Below are 16,578 nucleotides of genomic sequence, written 5' to 3'. Positions count from 1 at the left end.
ATTACTTAGATGATGGGGCAGTCTAGGGATAATTATATCAACCTTTGCATCTAATCTGTTTGCTTTGCGTTGGTATCATGGCCCCTGAGTCCTTCACCCCTTTATTTTTTTTTAAAGATTTTATTTATTTATTTGACAGACAGATCACAAGTAGGCAGAGAGGCAGACAGAGAGAGAGGAGGAAGCAGGCTCCCCGCTGAGCAGAGAGCCCGATGCGAGGCTCGATCCCAGGACCCTGAGATCATGACCTGAGCTGAAGGCAGAGGCTTTAACCCACTGAGCCACCCAGGTGCCCCTCCTTCACCCCTTTATTAAAGGGAGAGGCTGACCACCTGCTCTAAATTGCTCCAAACCACCGTAGCCTTTAGACCTGGAGGGCTGCTGAGGAACATGGCAGGGGTAGGAGGGGAGAAGGAGGGGAGAAACTGGCTGAGGAATCAGTTACGTGGAGACGGCTTATGGCATGGAGCAATGGTTACCTTACTAAGTCTCTGTAAGATCTGGGCTGTGAGCCGGCTGGTCCTTCCTTAAAATCACCATGAAGGACCTAGTATAGACTAGTGCTTGTCGAATGTGAATGTGACTATAGATCCCTACAGGATCTTGCTTTTCTTCTCTTTCGCTCCCCTCCCCTCCCCCCCCCTCCTCTCCCCTCCACCCCGTACACTTAACATGCGGTGTTATATTAGTTGCAGGTATACAGTATAGTAGTCAGCAATTCTGTACATTACTCAGTGCTCAGCACTCTTAATTCCCTTCACCTATTTCCCCCATCCCTCCCCACCTCCCCTCTGGTAACTGACTGTTCTCTATAGTTAAGTCTACTTCTTGGTTTGTCTTTTTTTTCTTTGTTCATGTGTTTGGTTTCCTATATTTCCACATATGAATGAAATCATATGGCCTTTGTCTTTCTCTGGCTTATTTCACCTGGCATAATACCCTCTAGGTCCATCCATGTTGTTGCAAATGGCAAGAGCTCATTCATTTGTATAGCTGAGTAATATTCCATGGTACATATGTGCCACATCTTTATCCATTCGTCTGTCAGCAGACCCTTGGGCTGCTTCTCGGTCTTGGCTGCTATAAATCATGCTGCAGTAAACATAGGGGCGCATGTAGCTTTCTGAATTACAGTTTTTGTATTCTTTGGGTAAACCCCCAGTAGTACTATTACCAGACCCTATGGTAATTCTATATTTCTAAGTTTTTGAGGAACCTCCATAGTCTTTTCTACCTTGGCTCTACCAGTGTGCATTCCTACTAACAGTATACGAGGGCTCCTTTTTCACCACATCCTCACCAACACGTGCTGTTTCTTCTGTCTTCGATTGTAGCTATTCTGACAGGGGTGAGCTGATACCTCAGTGTAGTTTGGGTTTGCATTTCCCTGATGACAAGTGATGTTAAACATCTTTTCATGTCTGTTGGTCATCTGTATGTCGTCTTCATGTCTTCTGCCCATTTGTAATTGGATTTTTTGGTGTTGAGTTGTATAAGTTCTTTATGTATTTTGGATACTAACCCCTTATGGGCTATGTCATGTGCACATATCTGCTCCCATTCGGTAGGTTGTCTGTCTTTTTGTTTTGTTGGTTGTTTCCTTCATTGTGCAGAAGCTTTTTATTTTGATTTAGTCCCAATAGTTTATTTTTGCTTTTGTTTCCCTCGCCTTGGGAGACATATTGCAGGATCTCTTTAAATGCAGATTTGGGTTCATTAGGTCTGGTGGGACCTCAGATCCCCATTTCTAAGGAGCTGCTGGGTTGGTAGGCCCTGCAAGTCCATAGACCTCACTCAGAGTAGCAAGAATCTAGACCAGGTACAGTTCACCTGAGGTGAATGGAATCCACGTTTCCTGGGGGGACAGTTTCTCAGCCGCCTTGTAGAGTAAAAACATGCACTCAGTGGTGGTTTTATTGCTAGGTGAGTAGTTTCTAGTGAGCTAAGGAAAAGTTGCTTTCCCGATTTTAGGATATAGGAACAGGTTCAACATTCTCACTCAAAAGTGATCCGGCACCCTATTGTTGCATAACAAATTACTCCCACAGTCGGTGGCATAAAAGAGCCACTTCCTTTTGCTTGTGCTTTTGTAAGGCTTGGTGGGGTGGTTCTTGCTTGGGGTCTCTCCCATGGCTATACTCAGCTATTGCCTGGGACTGTGGTCATCCGAAGCCCCAGGTGGCCGGGGGGTCCCAGACGGTGCCCTTGTCTGGCTGGCAGTGGGTGCTGGTGGTCCACAGGGAGCTCAGCCGTGGTGGATGCCGCAGCGCCTGCTCGTGGCCCCTGGGCGTGGTGCGTGGGCTTCGGAAAGCGCGGGGCTGCCTGCGAGGGTGTGTGTCCTAGCGGGGAGGCATTCAGAGAGTCAGCAATCCTGACAGAAGCCTCAGGGCCTCTTGGTCCCCAGCCATGGACGTGTGCCGGTGTCACTACTACACCTTCTTTTTGTTGGGGGCAGGTAATCCCGGGGAACGGGGATGGCGCCCATCCTCTGTCCACCCCGCTTCCTGTCTTCAGATTGAACAGTCAGGTGGTGTCCTACCTGCCCCCGGCGCACAGGCAGAGACCACCTGTGACCCTTCCTCCCACAGGCCCCTTGGTCTGCTCTGCTGCTGGCTCGCCGGGGGAGAGCCACGGCGGAGAAGGTCATGGCATTCATCATTAGAGGAAGATGCTCAGAAATGGCCTCGGCGTGCACACCGGGCTCTTGCCCTCTAATTCAGATCTACTTTGAAAGTCACCAGTCACTTTAAATGAAGCCAGAGCTATCGAGGGTACGGATTAAACTTTGCAGCGCTCTGCTTTGCTTGTCAGAGCTAAACGTCAAAACCCTCCGGCAAAGCTGGATGGAAGGATGGTGCGCAGATGAGGCGGACTGTCAGGTCTGCGGGCCTCGTCCTCCTGCTGCTGTGGCCCTACTACCTTCGAAAGGTTCCTTCATTATGGTGTGCTTGGCTGCTGCTTAAAATAGCTCCATAGCCAAACACTGCAATTCGGAAAAGCATGATAAAAAAGGTTCTCTGATCATGCTCATTACTGAATATTTTTAGCAGAGCACTAATTAGGATTTGGAGGAAGCCGGGTGCCTCATTATGTCAGCAGAGGGCTTGGCTTCTTTCACAGACCTCCCTCCCCACCAAAGCAAGCCTGTCCCCGCCCCCAACTTCCTGTTACTCAGCCAGGGAGCCCTTACTCTGTGGCTCACAGAAAGGGGGAGCTCATGTCCCTGGGGCCTAAGTGACTTGCTGAAATCTGCTAGTGGCCGGAGGATCTTCCAAATGGTTCACCAGGTGGCAAGGGGTGGGAAAAGGATCTGCCTGCTGAAAGATGGGACGCGGTGCTCACTGGAAAGGTCCCTGCTGCTCCCACCAAGGTGAGGATGTTGTCTCAGTTCCCCAGCTTGGGACTGCTCAGCTTGGGACCCCCAGCCCCCAGGGCCCCCTGCACAGCTGAGTCGGTTGGGGACTGTTCAGCTACAGATGTTGGGATGGTCACACCCTCTGCCTTCCCTTTGGTTTTCTGTGTTTGAGTCTGTATTCTCAAAAAGTGGGAGGCGAAGTTTTTGAAGTTTTGAAGTTTAGCTGTAAACCCCAAGTCCGTGCTCTGAGCCCCAGAGTATTAGAAAGCGGGTGCTTTGTCTCCCATAGCAGGAGTAGCTGCCTGCTGCGGCTACCACGCATGTGCAGCTGACACTGGCCGCGAATTCCGTGGGCCGCCCTAGCAGGGGCCAGAAGGCTGACAAGAGAAACAGAACTGGCTTTGGAAAGGCCCTTAGAGATCAGTAGTCCTCTACTCAGTCGGGCAGCATATTTTCTCCCGGCGCCTGCTTGCGGCCCGGTGCTGAGAATCTCGAGGAGGATAAGACAGGAGCAGTCCCTTCCCTCATGTAGCTTATTGTCAAGTGGGGAAGGCAGTTGCTGAAGAAGCTGTTCTATAAAGACCTTGGAATATTTGAAGGAAAAGAGCCGTGGAGCATGAGAGGGAATAAAAGCCAGAAGAGCCAGCCCAGGGGTTGAGAGATTTCTTTGAGGAAGTGACGCTGAAGGTGAAGCCCAGTGGATGACTGGGAGTTGGCCAGGTAGAGAGGATGTTGGTGGCAGAGTGAGGGGAGGGGCCCGCCCTGTCAGGACGCTCAAGTCCAGGGTGGGGGGCTCAGGCAGGCTTAGCTTGCTGCCCACCTCTGGAGAATCCAAGGACAATGGGGCCGCTTATGGTGGTGGAGGCCAGGGGCCTGGGCTTAGGCAGTGAGCTTGGGGAGTGGGTCTTCGATGAGACTCATGAGAGCGTGCAGGGAAGGGGTCAAGCGAGCCGCTGCAGAGCCAAGGTACAGATTTGGGTCTGAATCCTGAGGACCATAGAAAGCCAGTGAAAGATGTTGGGCAGCCCTCTGATTTCTATTTTGAAAGACTGCTCTGTGGCTCTTGCTATGTATAGACAGGGTTGAGGGAACAAAAATCAGTATCACTGGAGACTGGTTTTAAGGCTCTTGATATAATCCTTGAGCCAGATGGTGTTAGATGGCTTTAGACAGAGGATGGAGAAAAGTGGGTGAATCGGGGAGCCTCTTAGGGAGTAGACTGGTGAGTGGAAAGAGAGTGATTGGACATGGGGAGTGAGGGAGAGGGAGGTGGCACAGATGAGCCCAAGGTCATCTTGTCTGGTCACCTCATTTCTCAGTTTTGGACACTGAGGTTAAGAAACTTGACTTCTGAGGCATGAGTCTTGCCCAAGTCTCCTGAGAACCCAGCGCCTTTGTCCCTAGGCCCCATCCATCATGCCGTCCCATCCCTGATGTCTCTGAGCGGCCATAATCATACTGGGTAGAAATACCTCAACTGCCAACATGTCATTTCAGTTGACAACAGAAGTGTAAGCAACAGCCACATTCTTGCCTCGATAACACTAGCGACCTCTTTATAGCCCTGTATCGGTGCACTCAAATTTAGACTTGAGGACGGTAAGGAGGGTCTATTAGAACTTGGCATCCTTTGAGCTTATTTTTACTCAGTCCCAAGTGTTCTAGACGACAGGGTCCTGAGTGGTGAAACCACCAGCCAGAGTAGATTATTGTGAGGGAGATAAAATCATCCAACATCCTAAGGACATGTCTTCAAATCAGAGATGACAAAATAGTGCCTTTGGGTCTTTTCCTCAGCCGAATGTGTTGCAGACTTCCTTTGGGAAGCAGGGGACTTGCCTGTCACGCTTGTGACTCCCTAGTCACTTACTAATTTGCATTTATCGAGCACCTTCCGTGTGCCAGAAAAGGGCACTGAGCAGGGGGCGGCCATCGAGGCATGATCTCTACTTTGAAAATGTTCCCTTTTGACAAGGAGACAGGTATTTAAAGTGTGTTTGTTAATGGAAGACATGTTTGTATCCTGGAGGTTGTGGCTTCTGCTTGGTGCTATCAGGAAAGACTTGGCAGAGAAGACACCTCGAAGCTGGGCCCTGCCGGAGGAGGAGGAAGGCTGCAGCTGGTGTAGGCAGGGAGGGGGGACCTGGGGCAGAGAAGCAGGACGTGGCACGAATGAATGCCAGGAGCGCCCAGGGCTCAGGGCCAGGATGCTGGGCCGGCCGGAAGTGCACGGAGTTGAGCCTGGACCAGCCAGCTGGCGCCACGTGCAAAAGCCTCACTCATGCACTGAAACGAGTTGGAAACGAGTGTTTACGGAAAATGGGGCAACAGAGACCATCTCACTCTTGTTCTCCTCTTTATTCTTTGAACAGGAATGTTTGTTCCAACTCAGAGAACGGAAGGCATCTCAACGTCAGATATCATCACCAGAATCGTCCGCGACTATGATGTTTATGCCAGACGCAACCTGCAGAGAGGGTACACAGCCAAGGAGCTCAATGTCAGCTTCATAAATGTAAGCGTGCCGCCCGCCGCCCCCATGTCCTCCGACGGACACCACACACACCAGCACTGCCGCCATTTGCTGAGTGCTTGTTGTATCCCTCACAGCGTTTCTGTTTTAAATTCCAGAACCACAGTGTTCCTGATCTTGTATATTTATTGTCCCAATTCGGTCCGCATAAAGGTGCAGTGATGTATTCTCCCCATTTTTAACATTTTTAAAAAGATTTTATTTATTTGACAGAGATCACAAGTAGGCAGAGAGGCAGGCAGAGAGAGGGAGAAGCAGGCTCCCCACTGAGCAGAGAGCCCAATGTGGGGCTCGATCCCAGGACCCTGAGATCATGACCTGAGCTGAAGGCAGAGGCTTAACCCACTGAGCCACCCAGGCGCCCCGGTATTCTCCCCATTTTACAGATGGAGAAAACAGTGTCCAAAGGGCTAACTTAAGTCAATCAAAGCCCACAGTAGTGAGCTCCACGTTTTATAAAGGGGCTGTCTCCCTTCTCCTCCTCCAACCTCCCGCTTTGAGAGTTCTCAAACTTAACTGAAGGGGGTCTGGGAGATCTGCCCTCGTGAAAGGCAAGCATTGTCTTCTGCTCAAAGGGAAGGAAGGAAGGCAGAGGCAATGAAAAGCTAAACTCAGAGAAAATGAGTTTTAAATTTTCTTTTTATTAAGGCCTTACAGATGCTCATTAGAAACCTTAACAGCCATTTTTTTTATTGTCCAGAGAAATTACAGCTGCTTAAATAAAACCTAAAGTCCTTGGCTCCTTTTGTATTTGTGCTGTATTGTTCCCACAGAGTTGCTGTTAGTTTAATAATAGAGCAACTGTTAAAACAATCTTTAAAACAAGCAAAACAGGCTGTTACAAAGCTAAGAGGGCAGTCCAGTTGCTAGAGGTGATGTTAGTGCGTCTGGACAACTGTATTTGCCTGGACTCTGAAGAGGGGACAAAGTTGATTAAAACAGAATCATTCCCTTCATCCATACGGAATTTCACCACCACCCCCCATAGGTTTTTTTTTTTAAGAGTGATTTTTCTGCCAAACTATCCGGCAGCTTACACACCTTGATTGTTGGTGCCTTCTAGGTGGGGAGCGGTTAACTGTCCACCAGTGGTTATTCTTTGTCCTCAAGAGGCAGGGAGCTTGGGTGTCTAGGCTCTGTGGCTTCACACAAGTCGGGCAACAAAACAGAAAATGTTGGGTTCAAGGGGCACCAGAACAAGTGGCTGAAAAGTGATTATTTGGTATCCCATCAAAGTGATTATTTGGTACCTTATAGAAAATAAAGCCCTGGTTATTTCAATAAATTAAACTGTCTGTTCTTTCAAATCGAATCCAGTCAGCCATTCAAGCATGTGAAACCATTTCCAAAAGTTATTGCTGGTTCTCTTCTAACGGCCTTTAAGCCACTTAGCTCAAGGAACCATGTAGTGAGCGTGGACGGCTCTCGGCCTTTCTGCGACGAGGCTGGCTGCAGCTCAGAGAGAGAATCGAATGTCAGATGGGCGCGTGGCTGAAGCACGGAACCTCAGAGGAGGCAGGAACCTGCCAGCGGCCGTCGCCTAGTCCAGGTCCCTCAACTTAGACATGAGTAACGCTGTGCTCGGAGGCGACCTCCAGCAGAGCAGAGGGGGCGGTGGCAGCGCTCCCTGCTGCAGGCCCCTCCAGCCCGGGCTGCCCCCCCCCCCAGCGCCGCTCGTTACATGCAGCTCACGCCCCACCGAGGCCGCAGTTAAGTTTGGAAGGGCTGAATATTTCAATATTTCAGGTGTTTCAAAAAATTCTGAGATAGGAACTTGAGTCCCATGTAGTGAAGAAAAAACCTTCCTGTGAGGAGAGAATAGATCATGACTTCATGGAGGGGAAGGCCATTCATCTGGTGTTATTTCCGTGCTTTGCTAGCACGTTCCTCAGGTGACACGAGGAGAGGCTTACTTACGTTGCTTCATTGTAATCAAACAGCCGACGCACACTGTGTTTTTACTTTTAAATGCCAGCCTTTGTGCCAAGCCCTTCACGTGCATGATCTGACTTAATAGTTACAAGAACTTGATGGGGTAGGGATGATAATTATCCCCATTTGACTGAGGAAGAAACAGGTTTAGAGGTGGCCTATGTGACTTGCCCAACATAGAGGGCCTTCTGGGCGCACCGGAACAGCATTGCTGCACAGCGGCTATAAGAAAGACAAAATCTCAGTCCAGAGAAGCTATCAGGATGAAAACTGTCTTCATCACCAAGGAAATAGATGCAATTCAATTAGCTTAAAGGAAAATATCATTACAATGAAAATTATAGTGTCACACAAGGCTTTTACGGCTTAGCCAGTGGCCGATTTCAACCAGTACTGGTTTTAACAATGTCCCAGTAAAAAAGAGAACGCGGGCAGCCTCTGAGTGACCATTCTATGGACAACTCCTACTTTTGTCTAAATCCCAGGGGAATTGGGGGGTGGGAGTTGCCCAATAGCTACCTGTAATAAACAGCAAATACATATTTTTTGTTCTTATATAAGTGACTTCAACTCTGATGTTTACAAGAAAAAGAATATTAAAATCACTTGTATTTCACTTTACATATCCAAGTAGACTAATGACAAATGACTTTTCTTACAAGAGATGTGCCTTCCCGTCAATCTAGCCCTTGAAATAGCAACATCCTGACTCTTCAGGTTAAGAACAAACACAAGTCGAAATAAAATGACCATTAGTGTGAATGACTGGTCTCTCTCATGCCCTCTGGGATAAATCTCTTTTCCTCTTTTCATTTTTGACCAGGAGAAGAAGTACCGCTTCCAGAACCAAGTAGACAAGATGAAGGAAAAGGTCAAGAATGTAGAGGAAAGATCAAAGGAATTTGTCAACAGAGTGGAAGAAAAGAGTCATGATCTAATTCAGAAGTGGGAAGAGAAGTCAAGGGAATTCATTGGCAACTTCCTAGAGCTGTTTGGGCCTGACGGAGCATGGGTATGTAATTACTTCACTTGGCCCTGCGGTGACGGGCATTTTCGGTTTATGTTCATCTTCATGGATCTACTCAAGGGTGTCCCTTATCTCAGTCCAATATGCGCATCTGCTCGAGTACCTTCAAGTGTGTGTCATTTATTTAGTTTTGGCTTTATCCCTCAATGTGGCACCCACTAGCACCCAAAGCCAATTCTGGTCTCTGTTTCTATTTCTTGTCCAGACCTTGAAGCCATTTGGTAATTGTTGAAGGTCTGTTACTACAGAGGTTGGTCCTGTAGCTCACTGTAGTCTTTCAGCTGGACATGAGGCAAATCTGGGGGATGAGATTCAAGTGGGTCTGTGGTGTCATGGCATTTGTGTTGTGAGATAAGCTAATGGGCTCTTGGATCCACGAAGGGAGAAGGGGGCAAAAGAAACCCAGCTGTGTTGGTCAGCTTTTTTTTCAGGAAACTTCTTCCATTGCATGTGAGAGAGAGAGAAGAGGCATGATTTTGCCCTGCATCTATGCCTGTCATGCCCTGAATTTCCTGTTTTCCATGGCATAAATGTGTTGGAATAAAGTATACAAGTCTTAGGGGACTGAGACCATGATCTAAATCTTAGAGAAAGTACAGAGGGTCTCATCTAAATTCTACAAACAATTCTGAGTGGAAGCTATGGAAAGAGAAAATTCTGGAAACCACCTTGTACTCCACTGGTATTTCTATTGTGCATGTACTTAAAGAGTAAAGAACCAGTGTTGTCAGCAGCACTGAGGGTCTATGAAAGAGATCTTTTAAAGCTAGCCTTCCTTTTTAAAACCAAACGAAATGATGCCATTTGGTTTCCTTGTTTTTAAGTAGCCTAGACTTCCTATTATGGCATGAGAAGTCTCTAACAAAATCCACTTTGGCTTAATTATTTTATTGATGGGTTGTCACTGCTGCCTCTGCTCATTTGAGCTGGTTCATTATAGGATTATCTAAAAGTAAAACACTCAATTAGTAATAGAAAAAGAACAATGTTTGAGAAGTTGGAAGAGATGCTTTGCTTCAAGTCTAGTGGCCTCTAAATGATTATAGAGGTGGATGTTATAGGCTAATCAGGTCCTATTGCCTGAGTCTGAGAGGTGTAGAGGGTTTGCAAGCTGCTGCTCGAGCTTTCAATGACTTCTAGAAAGAGCTAGTGATACTGGAGGAGCCAAGGGCTAGGTTCCTTTTCACTCTCCATGGGCCTGTTCAAGTTCTTGGCTCAAATCAGTTTAATTCATGGGCCATTTAGTCATGTGCTTATATATGCACGGTGCTGGCAAGAACATGCAGACAAGGTGCAGAACCTAGTCTCTGGGATTCCATGACATCTATAACAAAGTGTAGAATTTCCCGTTAGTTTAAGGTGTACTTTAATAGTTCACATTTTCACAACCTATGTTCAGGGGATGGACAAACAGCTAGTGGTTTTTTTTTTTAAATGGAACCATGTGGGTATTCACTTCCTTATAGGGATTCAGAAATGTGTCTCTGGTATTGTAACTAGAGAGGATGGATGTTTTCTCCACTTGGAGCGAGCATAGGCAGGGAAGGAATAGAATTTCATAGTAACGTTATAGATTTTAGTTGTTTCAGGCTCCCAGTGAAGGTGAAATAGTAGCTGGAATTGTTCTAGAGGAGTCTGGTGACAGCTAGCTGCAGTGATTTTTAAGAAATGAAACCCAGCTTCGAGTCTGGAGGTTTTTCTTTTTAAAACTTGCTATTAGTGTCAAAACTGTTATTAACATTAATTTACCATATCAGCCAGACTTAGACATTGCTTTTTTTCTGTTGACATTAAAAGTACAGGAATAGTTACAAGGATGTTAAACGCCAAGATAAGTAATTTGCTTTTCATGAATATGCTATTATTATAATAATTCTTTATTTGTGGATTTGGGACTAGAACTCATTTCTTAAAATAGAGGATCTGCATTACCTGCAAATACAGTACTGTTACAAATAACCCCAACTTGGAGAAGTACAAAATAGAAGGATTTAAAGTACAAAACTTGGTATGACAGAACTGGTATGCGGCTCTGTGCGTAGCTTTTTATAGTAGGTATTCCATAAATGTGTCTGGATTGAATAGATGCATGGGTGCTTGACAGAGACCTATTCCCAGAACCTTCTAGCATCTGCAATGATGAGGTTTAATCCTCTGTATTTAGATCTATACAGAGATCACTATCATATATACAGGTTGCTAGAGATATATACCCTTAGCCTTTTATTGTTTTGGTGCTTGGTACAGGAGTTGGTACAACGTGGGGTTTAGATCAAATTCAGTTGGCGGAAGGGGTTTGCTGGGCCTTCGTTTCCTTCCAGAAAAGCATGACCTCTAGTTAGCCATGTGCACACCACTACCCACTGTTACTCCCCGCCACCTCCTCCAACCTGACCTTTCTGCTGCCCACCTGGATGTGGCAGTATTTGTGTTTGCTCCGTACAGGAGAGTCTTAGCTTCTCCCTGAGGGACCTGATGCTTGATATGAAGAACTATGATCAAAAATCCACATCCTTCCACTCCAGCAGAGTGTGAAGTGGTGGTGAGGACCATGTTGTTACAGTTTAGAAGTTGTATAGCAGCTTAAACCTTTTTTAAGGCCTTTTAATATCTACTCTACCCATTTTAACCACACAATAAAAGGAGTGCTGTAGCTTTGTTCTAGATAAAGTAACAAAGGCCTAGGAAAACTATGATGCTTTTCCATGGTCTCCCAAGTGCTTGGAGGTATGGGATGGAGCCTGGGGCCAAGCCTCTTTTTCCTGACCAGCACTGTATCATCCCCCATAGGACTGTCCCCCGGAGGCAGTCACTTTCCTTCCCCCCCCCGCCTTGGGTTAGGGTATGGCATCTGGGGAAACACGTGCCAAAAGTGCTTTGCTCTGTGACAAAGCCCGTTGCCACAATGCCACTTCAGGCCGGCTCGGCTAGATTCAGGAGCGGTAGTGTCAGCCTTCCTCTTAAGCAAGCAGAAATCTTGGTGTCCCTGGTGATATTATCTCTTGGTGAGTAACCAATTACCCCCAAATTAGTGACTTAAAAACAACAAATATTATTTCACACAGTTTCTGCAAGTCAGGAAGCAGCTTAGCTGGGTGGTTATCATTCAGGGTCTGCCATGATGTTGCAGTCGAGAGGCCAGCTGGGGCTGGAGGATCCTCTTCCGCATCTTGTGACCCGGAACAAGGTACCTCAGTTTCTCCCCATGTGGACCTTTGCACAGGCTGTTCAAGTGTCTTCATGACAGAGAAGCTGGCTTCCCCTTGAATGAGTGATAGAGTATTCAAGAGAAAACCTAGTCTTTTAAGACTAATCTCTGAAGTGACAATCACTTTATGCCATAGTGCAGTGGTCACACAGACAATCGGGGTACATTATGGGAGGATACCACACAAGGATGTGGACCTTGGGGGGCCATCATTGCTATGATAGAGGATGTATTCCCATTTATTCAGTCCGATGGGAGGATTATCAGAGCTCAAAGGTTGTTTTTCAATGTTCCCACGTACAGCTCTTTAACTACTTGATCCATTTTTTCTTTGCTTGATTCTTGTAACTAGTCTTGACTCACACTCAGAAGACAGTGGCCAAGGGACCCCTTCCCCACAGAGACTTGGTATTACCTCTATCTCTCAGAGACATACCCTCCAGACTATCCTCAAAGGGAGGGGCTTCAAAGGAGCTGAATTCTGAAGCTCTGTTGCCATTTTGGAGGCAATGCTATTCTTTTCCAAGGGATTCAGGTTCATGGAGCCAGGATCAGCGGATGCTGAATCAGCTTTTGGGGGTAGGGTCTTCCTAGTGAAACTTGATTATTTTTTTTTTGGAAGTGTCAGACACATTCCATTTAAACATTGTGCCTTAGCTACATAGGCTACATTTTAAAAACATTTAGTATCATTTTGAATGATCTGCCACCATAGTCCTTAATTGACTTCGAACCATGGACTCATTTCCTGTTTGAAATGAAAATGCATCTATTCTGTTTTACAACATGAACATAGACCTTTTCCTGGAGCACCAAGAGAGAATAACCTTAGGTCAGGTCCAAGTTTTTAGTTCATCCCGGACCACAAACACCCTCGGCCCCAATGCAATCAGTCAGGTGGATCCATATATGAACCAAACAGGCATTTGCATCTAATATAAGAGATATTTTTTAAAAACCTTGATGATGTGTTAGTTTTTCAGAAAGAACAAATTACATGATGTGCACTCCTGATTTTTTCAAACTGTGATAAAATGTACCTAACAAAATTAGCATTTTAACCATTTTTACCATTCAGTGGCGTTAAACATTCATAGCTGTGCAACCAACACCATTATCCATTTCCAGAACTTTTGTATCCTCCCGTATTGCAACTCTGTACTTATCATCTGTCCTCACCCCACCCAATCCCTGCGAATCCCCCCTCTTAATGTCTCTATGAGCTTGACTAGTCTAGTGGGGTCATACAGTGTTTGTCCTTGTATCTGGCTAATTTCATTTAACATAATGTCTTCAAGATTGAACCAATGTTGAGCATGTGTCAGAATTTCCTTCCTCTTGAAAGCTAAATAATTTCCCTTTGTGAAAGAACTTTATTTGCTTATGTTAAATCATTGGCCTGAGAGGCAGGCATCTAAATTAACACACAGCTTAGGGGCCTGCTTGGGTTAGTCTCTAGGGACAGGGGCTGGTAGATGCCATCTTTGAGTTTCCCTTTACCTCACTCCAGCTTACTGGCATGTCCCAGAAAGGACCTTGTACCCTTCTTTGGTACCCCCATCTTGTAGCCACCGAGGGGACACCTCGAGAACTCCTGGATCTGGTGGCCAGTGCAACTTGCACTCCAGAGTCCCAGAAGACTAACTGACTGAGCAACCATCTACCACCCCCAGGGCCATAGCAAGAGGTTAGAGACCCCTGCTTCTGTTAAATAAACCTTTTAGCTTATCTTCATAGCTGTGGCCAGAGTGGCAGGCTTCTAATTAAACATCCATCTAAGGGCTGACCATAATCCTCTCCAGAGACCTTGGAGGCCAGGTGCTAACTTCACACTCTTTCTTCCACCCTCCGGAGCACCAGTAGCTCCTGGAGAGGAGATTGTACATGTGTCTGGGTCCTGGTCTTTGGGGGCTGCCACCCCAGGGATGCTCCTTGATCTCCTACCTCTGGTGGCTAGCCAACCCCAGGGCACTGCCCAGACAGTAGGCCGAAATAAACCCCCAGTCTTTCTATCAAAGAGGTTCTTCATTTACCCAGGAGCTGGGGCCTAAGCAAGGTGTTTGGTTTGGCACAGTTCTAGGGACATAATGAGGTGCACGCTAAGGACTGGGGCCATTGGACATCAACTTTGTATTCACCCTCTGTGTTGCATCTCCTAGAAAGGAACTTGTACACTGGTCAAGTGTCCTGAGTTTGAATAACTGCCATGGACAAGCACCTCTAGATGACCAACCTCTGGTGCTCAACAGGACTTAGCTCGCAGTCCTACAGGAGGGTATACAGAGGGGTGCCTCATACTATGGTGCTTTACTTTGTATTATTTGCAGATATACTGTTTTCTACAAATTGAAGGATTGTGGTAACCATGCACTGAATTCGTTTACTGGCACCCATTTTCCAACACCATTTGCTTATTTTGGGTCTGTGTCATTTGTTGGTAATTCATGCAATATTTCAAACATGTTCATTATTCTTATTTGTTACAGTGACCAGTGGTCTTTGATGTTACTATTGTAATTGTGTTGGGACACCATGAATCATGCCCGGATAATATGGTGAACTTAAATGTCTGTGTTCTGACTGCTCCAGTGACCAATTTTTTCCTCATCTCTCTCCCCTTCCTTGGGCTACTTATTCTCTGAGACAACAACAATACTAAAATGAGGCCAGCTGATATAACCTTACAGCGGCCTCTAAGTTTTCTAGTGAAAGGAAGAGTCAGAGGTCTCTCACTTTAAATCTAAAGCTAGAAATGCTTAAGTTTAGTGAGGAAGGTGTGTTGAAATCTCAGCCTCTTGTACCAGTTTTCCAACTTGTGAATACAAAAAATTCTTGAAGGAAATTTAAAGTGCTACTCAAGTTAATACAGAAACAATAAGGAAGCGGAACAGCTTTCTTGTGGACACAGAGAAAGTTTAGCTGTCTGAATAGGAGATCAGACCAGCCACCACATCCCCTTAAGCCAAAGCTTAATCCAGAGCAAGGCCCTAACTGTCTTCACTTCTGTGAGGGCTGAGAGAGGTGAGGAGCTGCATGAGAGAAAATCTGAGGCCGTCACAGTTTGGTTCATGAGGCTTAAGGAAAGAAACGATCATAAAAGTCTAAGGCAGGCACCAAGTGCTGAGGTAGAAGCTGCAGCCTGTTCTCTCAAAGCTCTAGCTATGGAAATGCGTGAGGGCGGCTGCACTCAGCAGATACTCAGGGTAGGCGAAACAGCCAGCTATTAGAAGATGTTACCTAGAACTTTCATAGCTAGAGAGGGGGGGGTTGAAATTCTGGCTCCAACGCTTTAAAATAGAGGCCGAGTCTCTGGTCAGGGGCTAACCTAGCTAGGGACTTTAAGTTAAAACCACTGCTCATTTTCTATTTCAAAAATCCTAGAACCCTTAAGAATTATGCTACATCGACTCTGCCTGTGCTCTATAAAGGGAACAAAGCATGGATGACAGCCCATCTGTTTACTACATAGTTTACTGAATATTGTAAGCCCACACAAAAAAAGATCACTTAAAATACCACTGCACATTGACACTGTACCTGGTCACCCAAGGGCTCTGGTGGAGATATGTAATGAGATTAACGTTCCTTTCATGCCTTCTCACACAACATCCCTTCTTCAGCCCATGGATCAAGAAATCACTTTGACTTTCGAGCCTTAGGATTTAAGAAACACTTTTTGTAAGGCTATAGCTGCCAGAGCTAGTGATTCTCCTGCTGGAGCCAGGAAAAGTCAAACGAAAACCTTCTGGAAAGGATTTACCATCTCAGTTGCCATTAGGGACATTTGTGATTCATTAGAAGAAGTAAAAATATCAATGGTCACAGGAGTTTGGAAAAAGTGGATTCTAACCATCACAGATGATCTTGAAGGGTGGAAGGGGAGAAGAGACTGCAGATGTGGGAAGAAGAAGAGGAGAATTAGAAATAGAGCCTAGAGATGGGAATGAACTGCTACAATCTCCTGACAAAACTTTAAGCAGCAGCTCCTCATCTTTTATGGATGAACAAAGCAGTTTCTTGAGATGGAATCTACTCCTGGTGAAAATGCTGTGAAGACTGTCGCAGTGATGGCAAACCGTTGAGAATATTACATAAACTAGTCGAGGCAACAGTAGCGGGCTTTGAGAGGATTGGCTCCAATTTGGGAAGAAATTCTACTGTGGATAAAATGCTGTCAGACAGCACTGCGTGCTATAGAAAAATGGTTGCTGAAAGGACAGTCAAGAGATGGGACATCATTGTTGTCTTAAGAAATCACCCCAGCCCTCCACCACCGCCCTGATCCGTCAGCAGCCATCCGCACTGAGGCAAGAGCCTCCACCAAGAAGATGACTCCCTGAAAGCTGAGAAAATGGATAGCCTGTTTTTACAACAAAGTATTTTTTTTAAAGATTTTATTTATTTATTTGACAGAGAGATCACAAGTAGGCAGAGAGGCAGGCAGAGAGAGGGGGAAGCAGGCTCCCTGCTGAGCAGAGAGCCCGATGTGGGGCTCGATCCCAGGACCCTGAGACCATGACCTG

General features: G+C 46.2%; 1 protein-coding gene across 1 annotated transcript in view; it reads left to right on the top strand.

The window, feature by feature from the left end:
- The window catches only part of LOC111150513 (phosphate cytidylyltransferase 1, choline, beta), a 93,731-nt gene that overhangs the window by 56,344 nt on the left and 20,809 nt on the right, over window positions 1-16,578 (top strand). Inside the window, exons 6-7 of the mRNA XM_022508001.1 lie at window positions 5,728-5,870; window positions 8,644-8,832. Coding sequence (XP_022363709.1) covers window positions 5,728-5,870; window positions 8,644-8,832 — 332 coding nt within the window. The remainder of the gene's footprint in view (window positions 1-5,727; window positions 5,871-8,643; window positions 8,833-16,578) is intronic.

The sequence above is a fragment of the Enhydra lutris genome, unplaced genomic scaffold (genome assembly GCF_002288905.1).
Source record: "Enhydra lutris kenyoni isolate GAN:26980312 unplaced genomic scaffold, ASM228890v2 scaffoldscaffold23, whole genome shotgun sequence".
In the NCBI taxonomy this organism is placed as follows: domain Eukaryota; kingdom Metazoa; phylum Chordata; class Mammalia; order Carnivora; family Mustelidae; genus Enhydra; species Enhydra lutris.
Note: the sequence above shows the minus strand (reverse complement) of the source record. Positions and strands in the feature narration are given on the sequence as shown.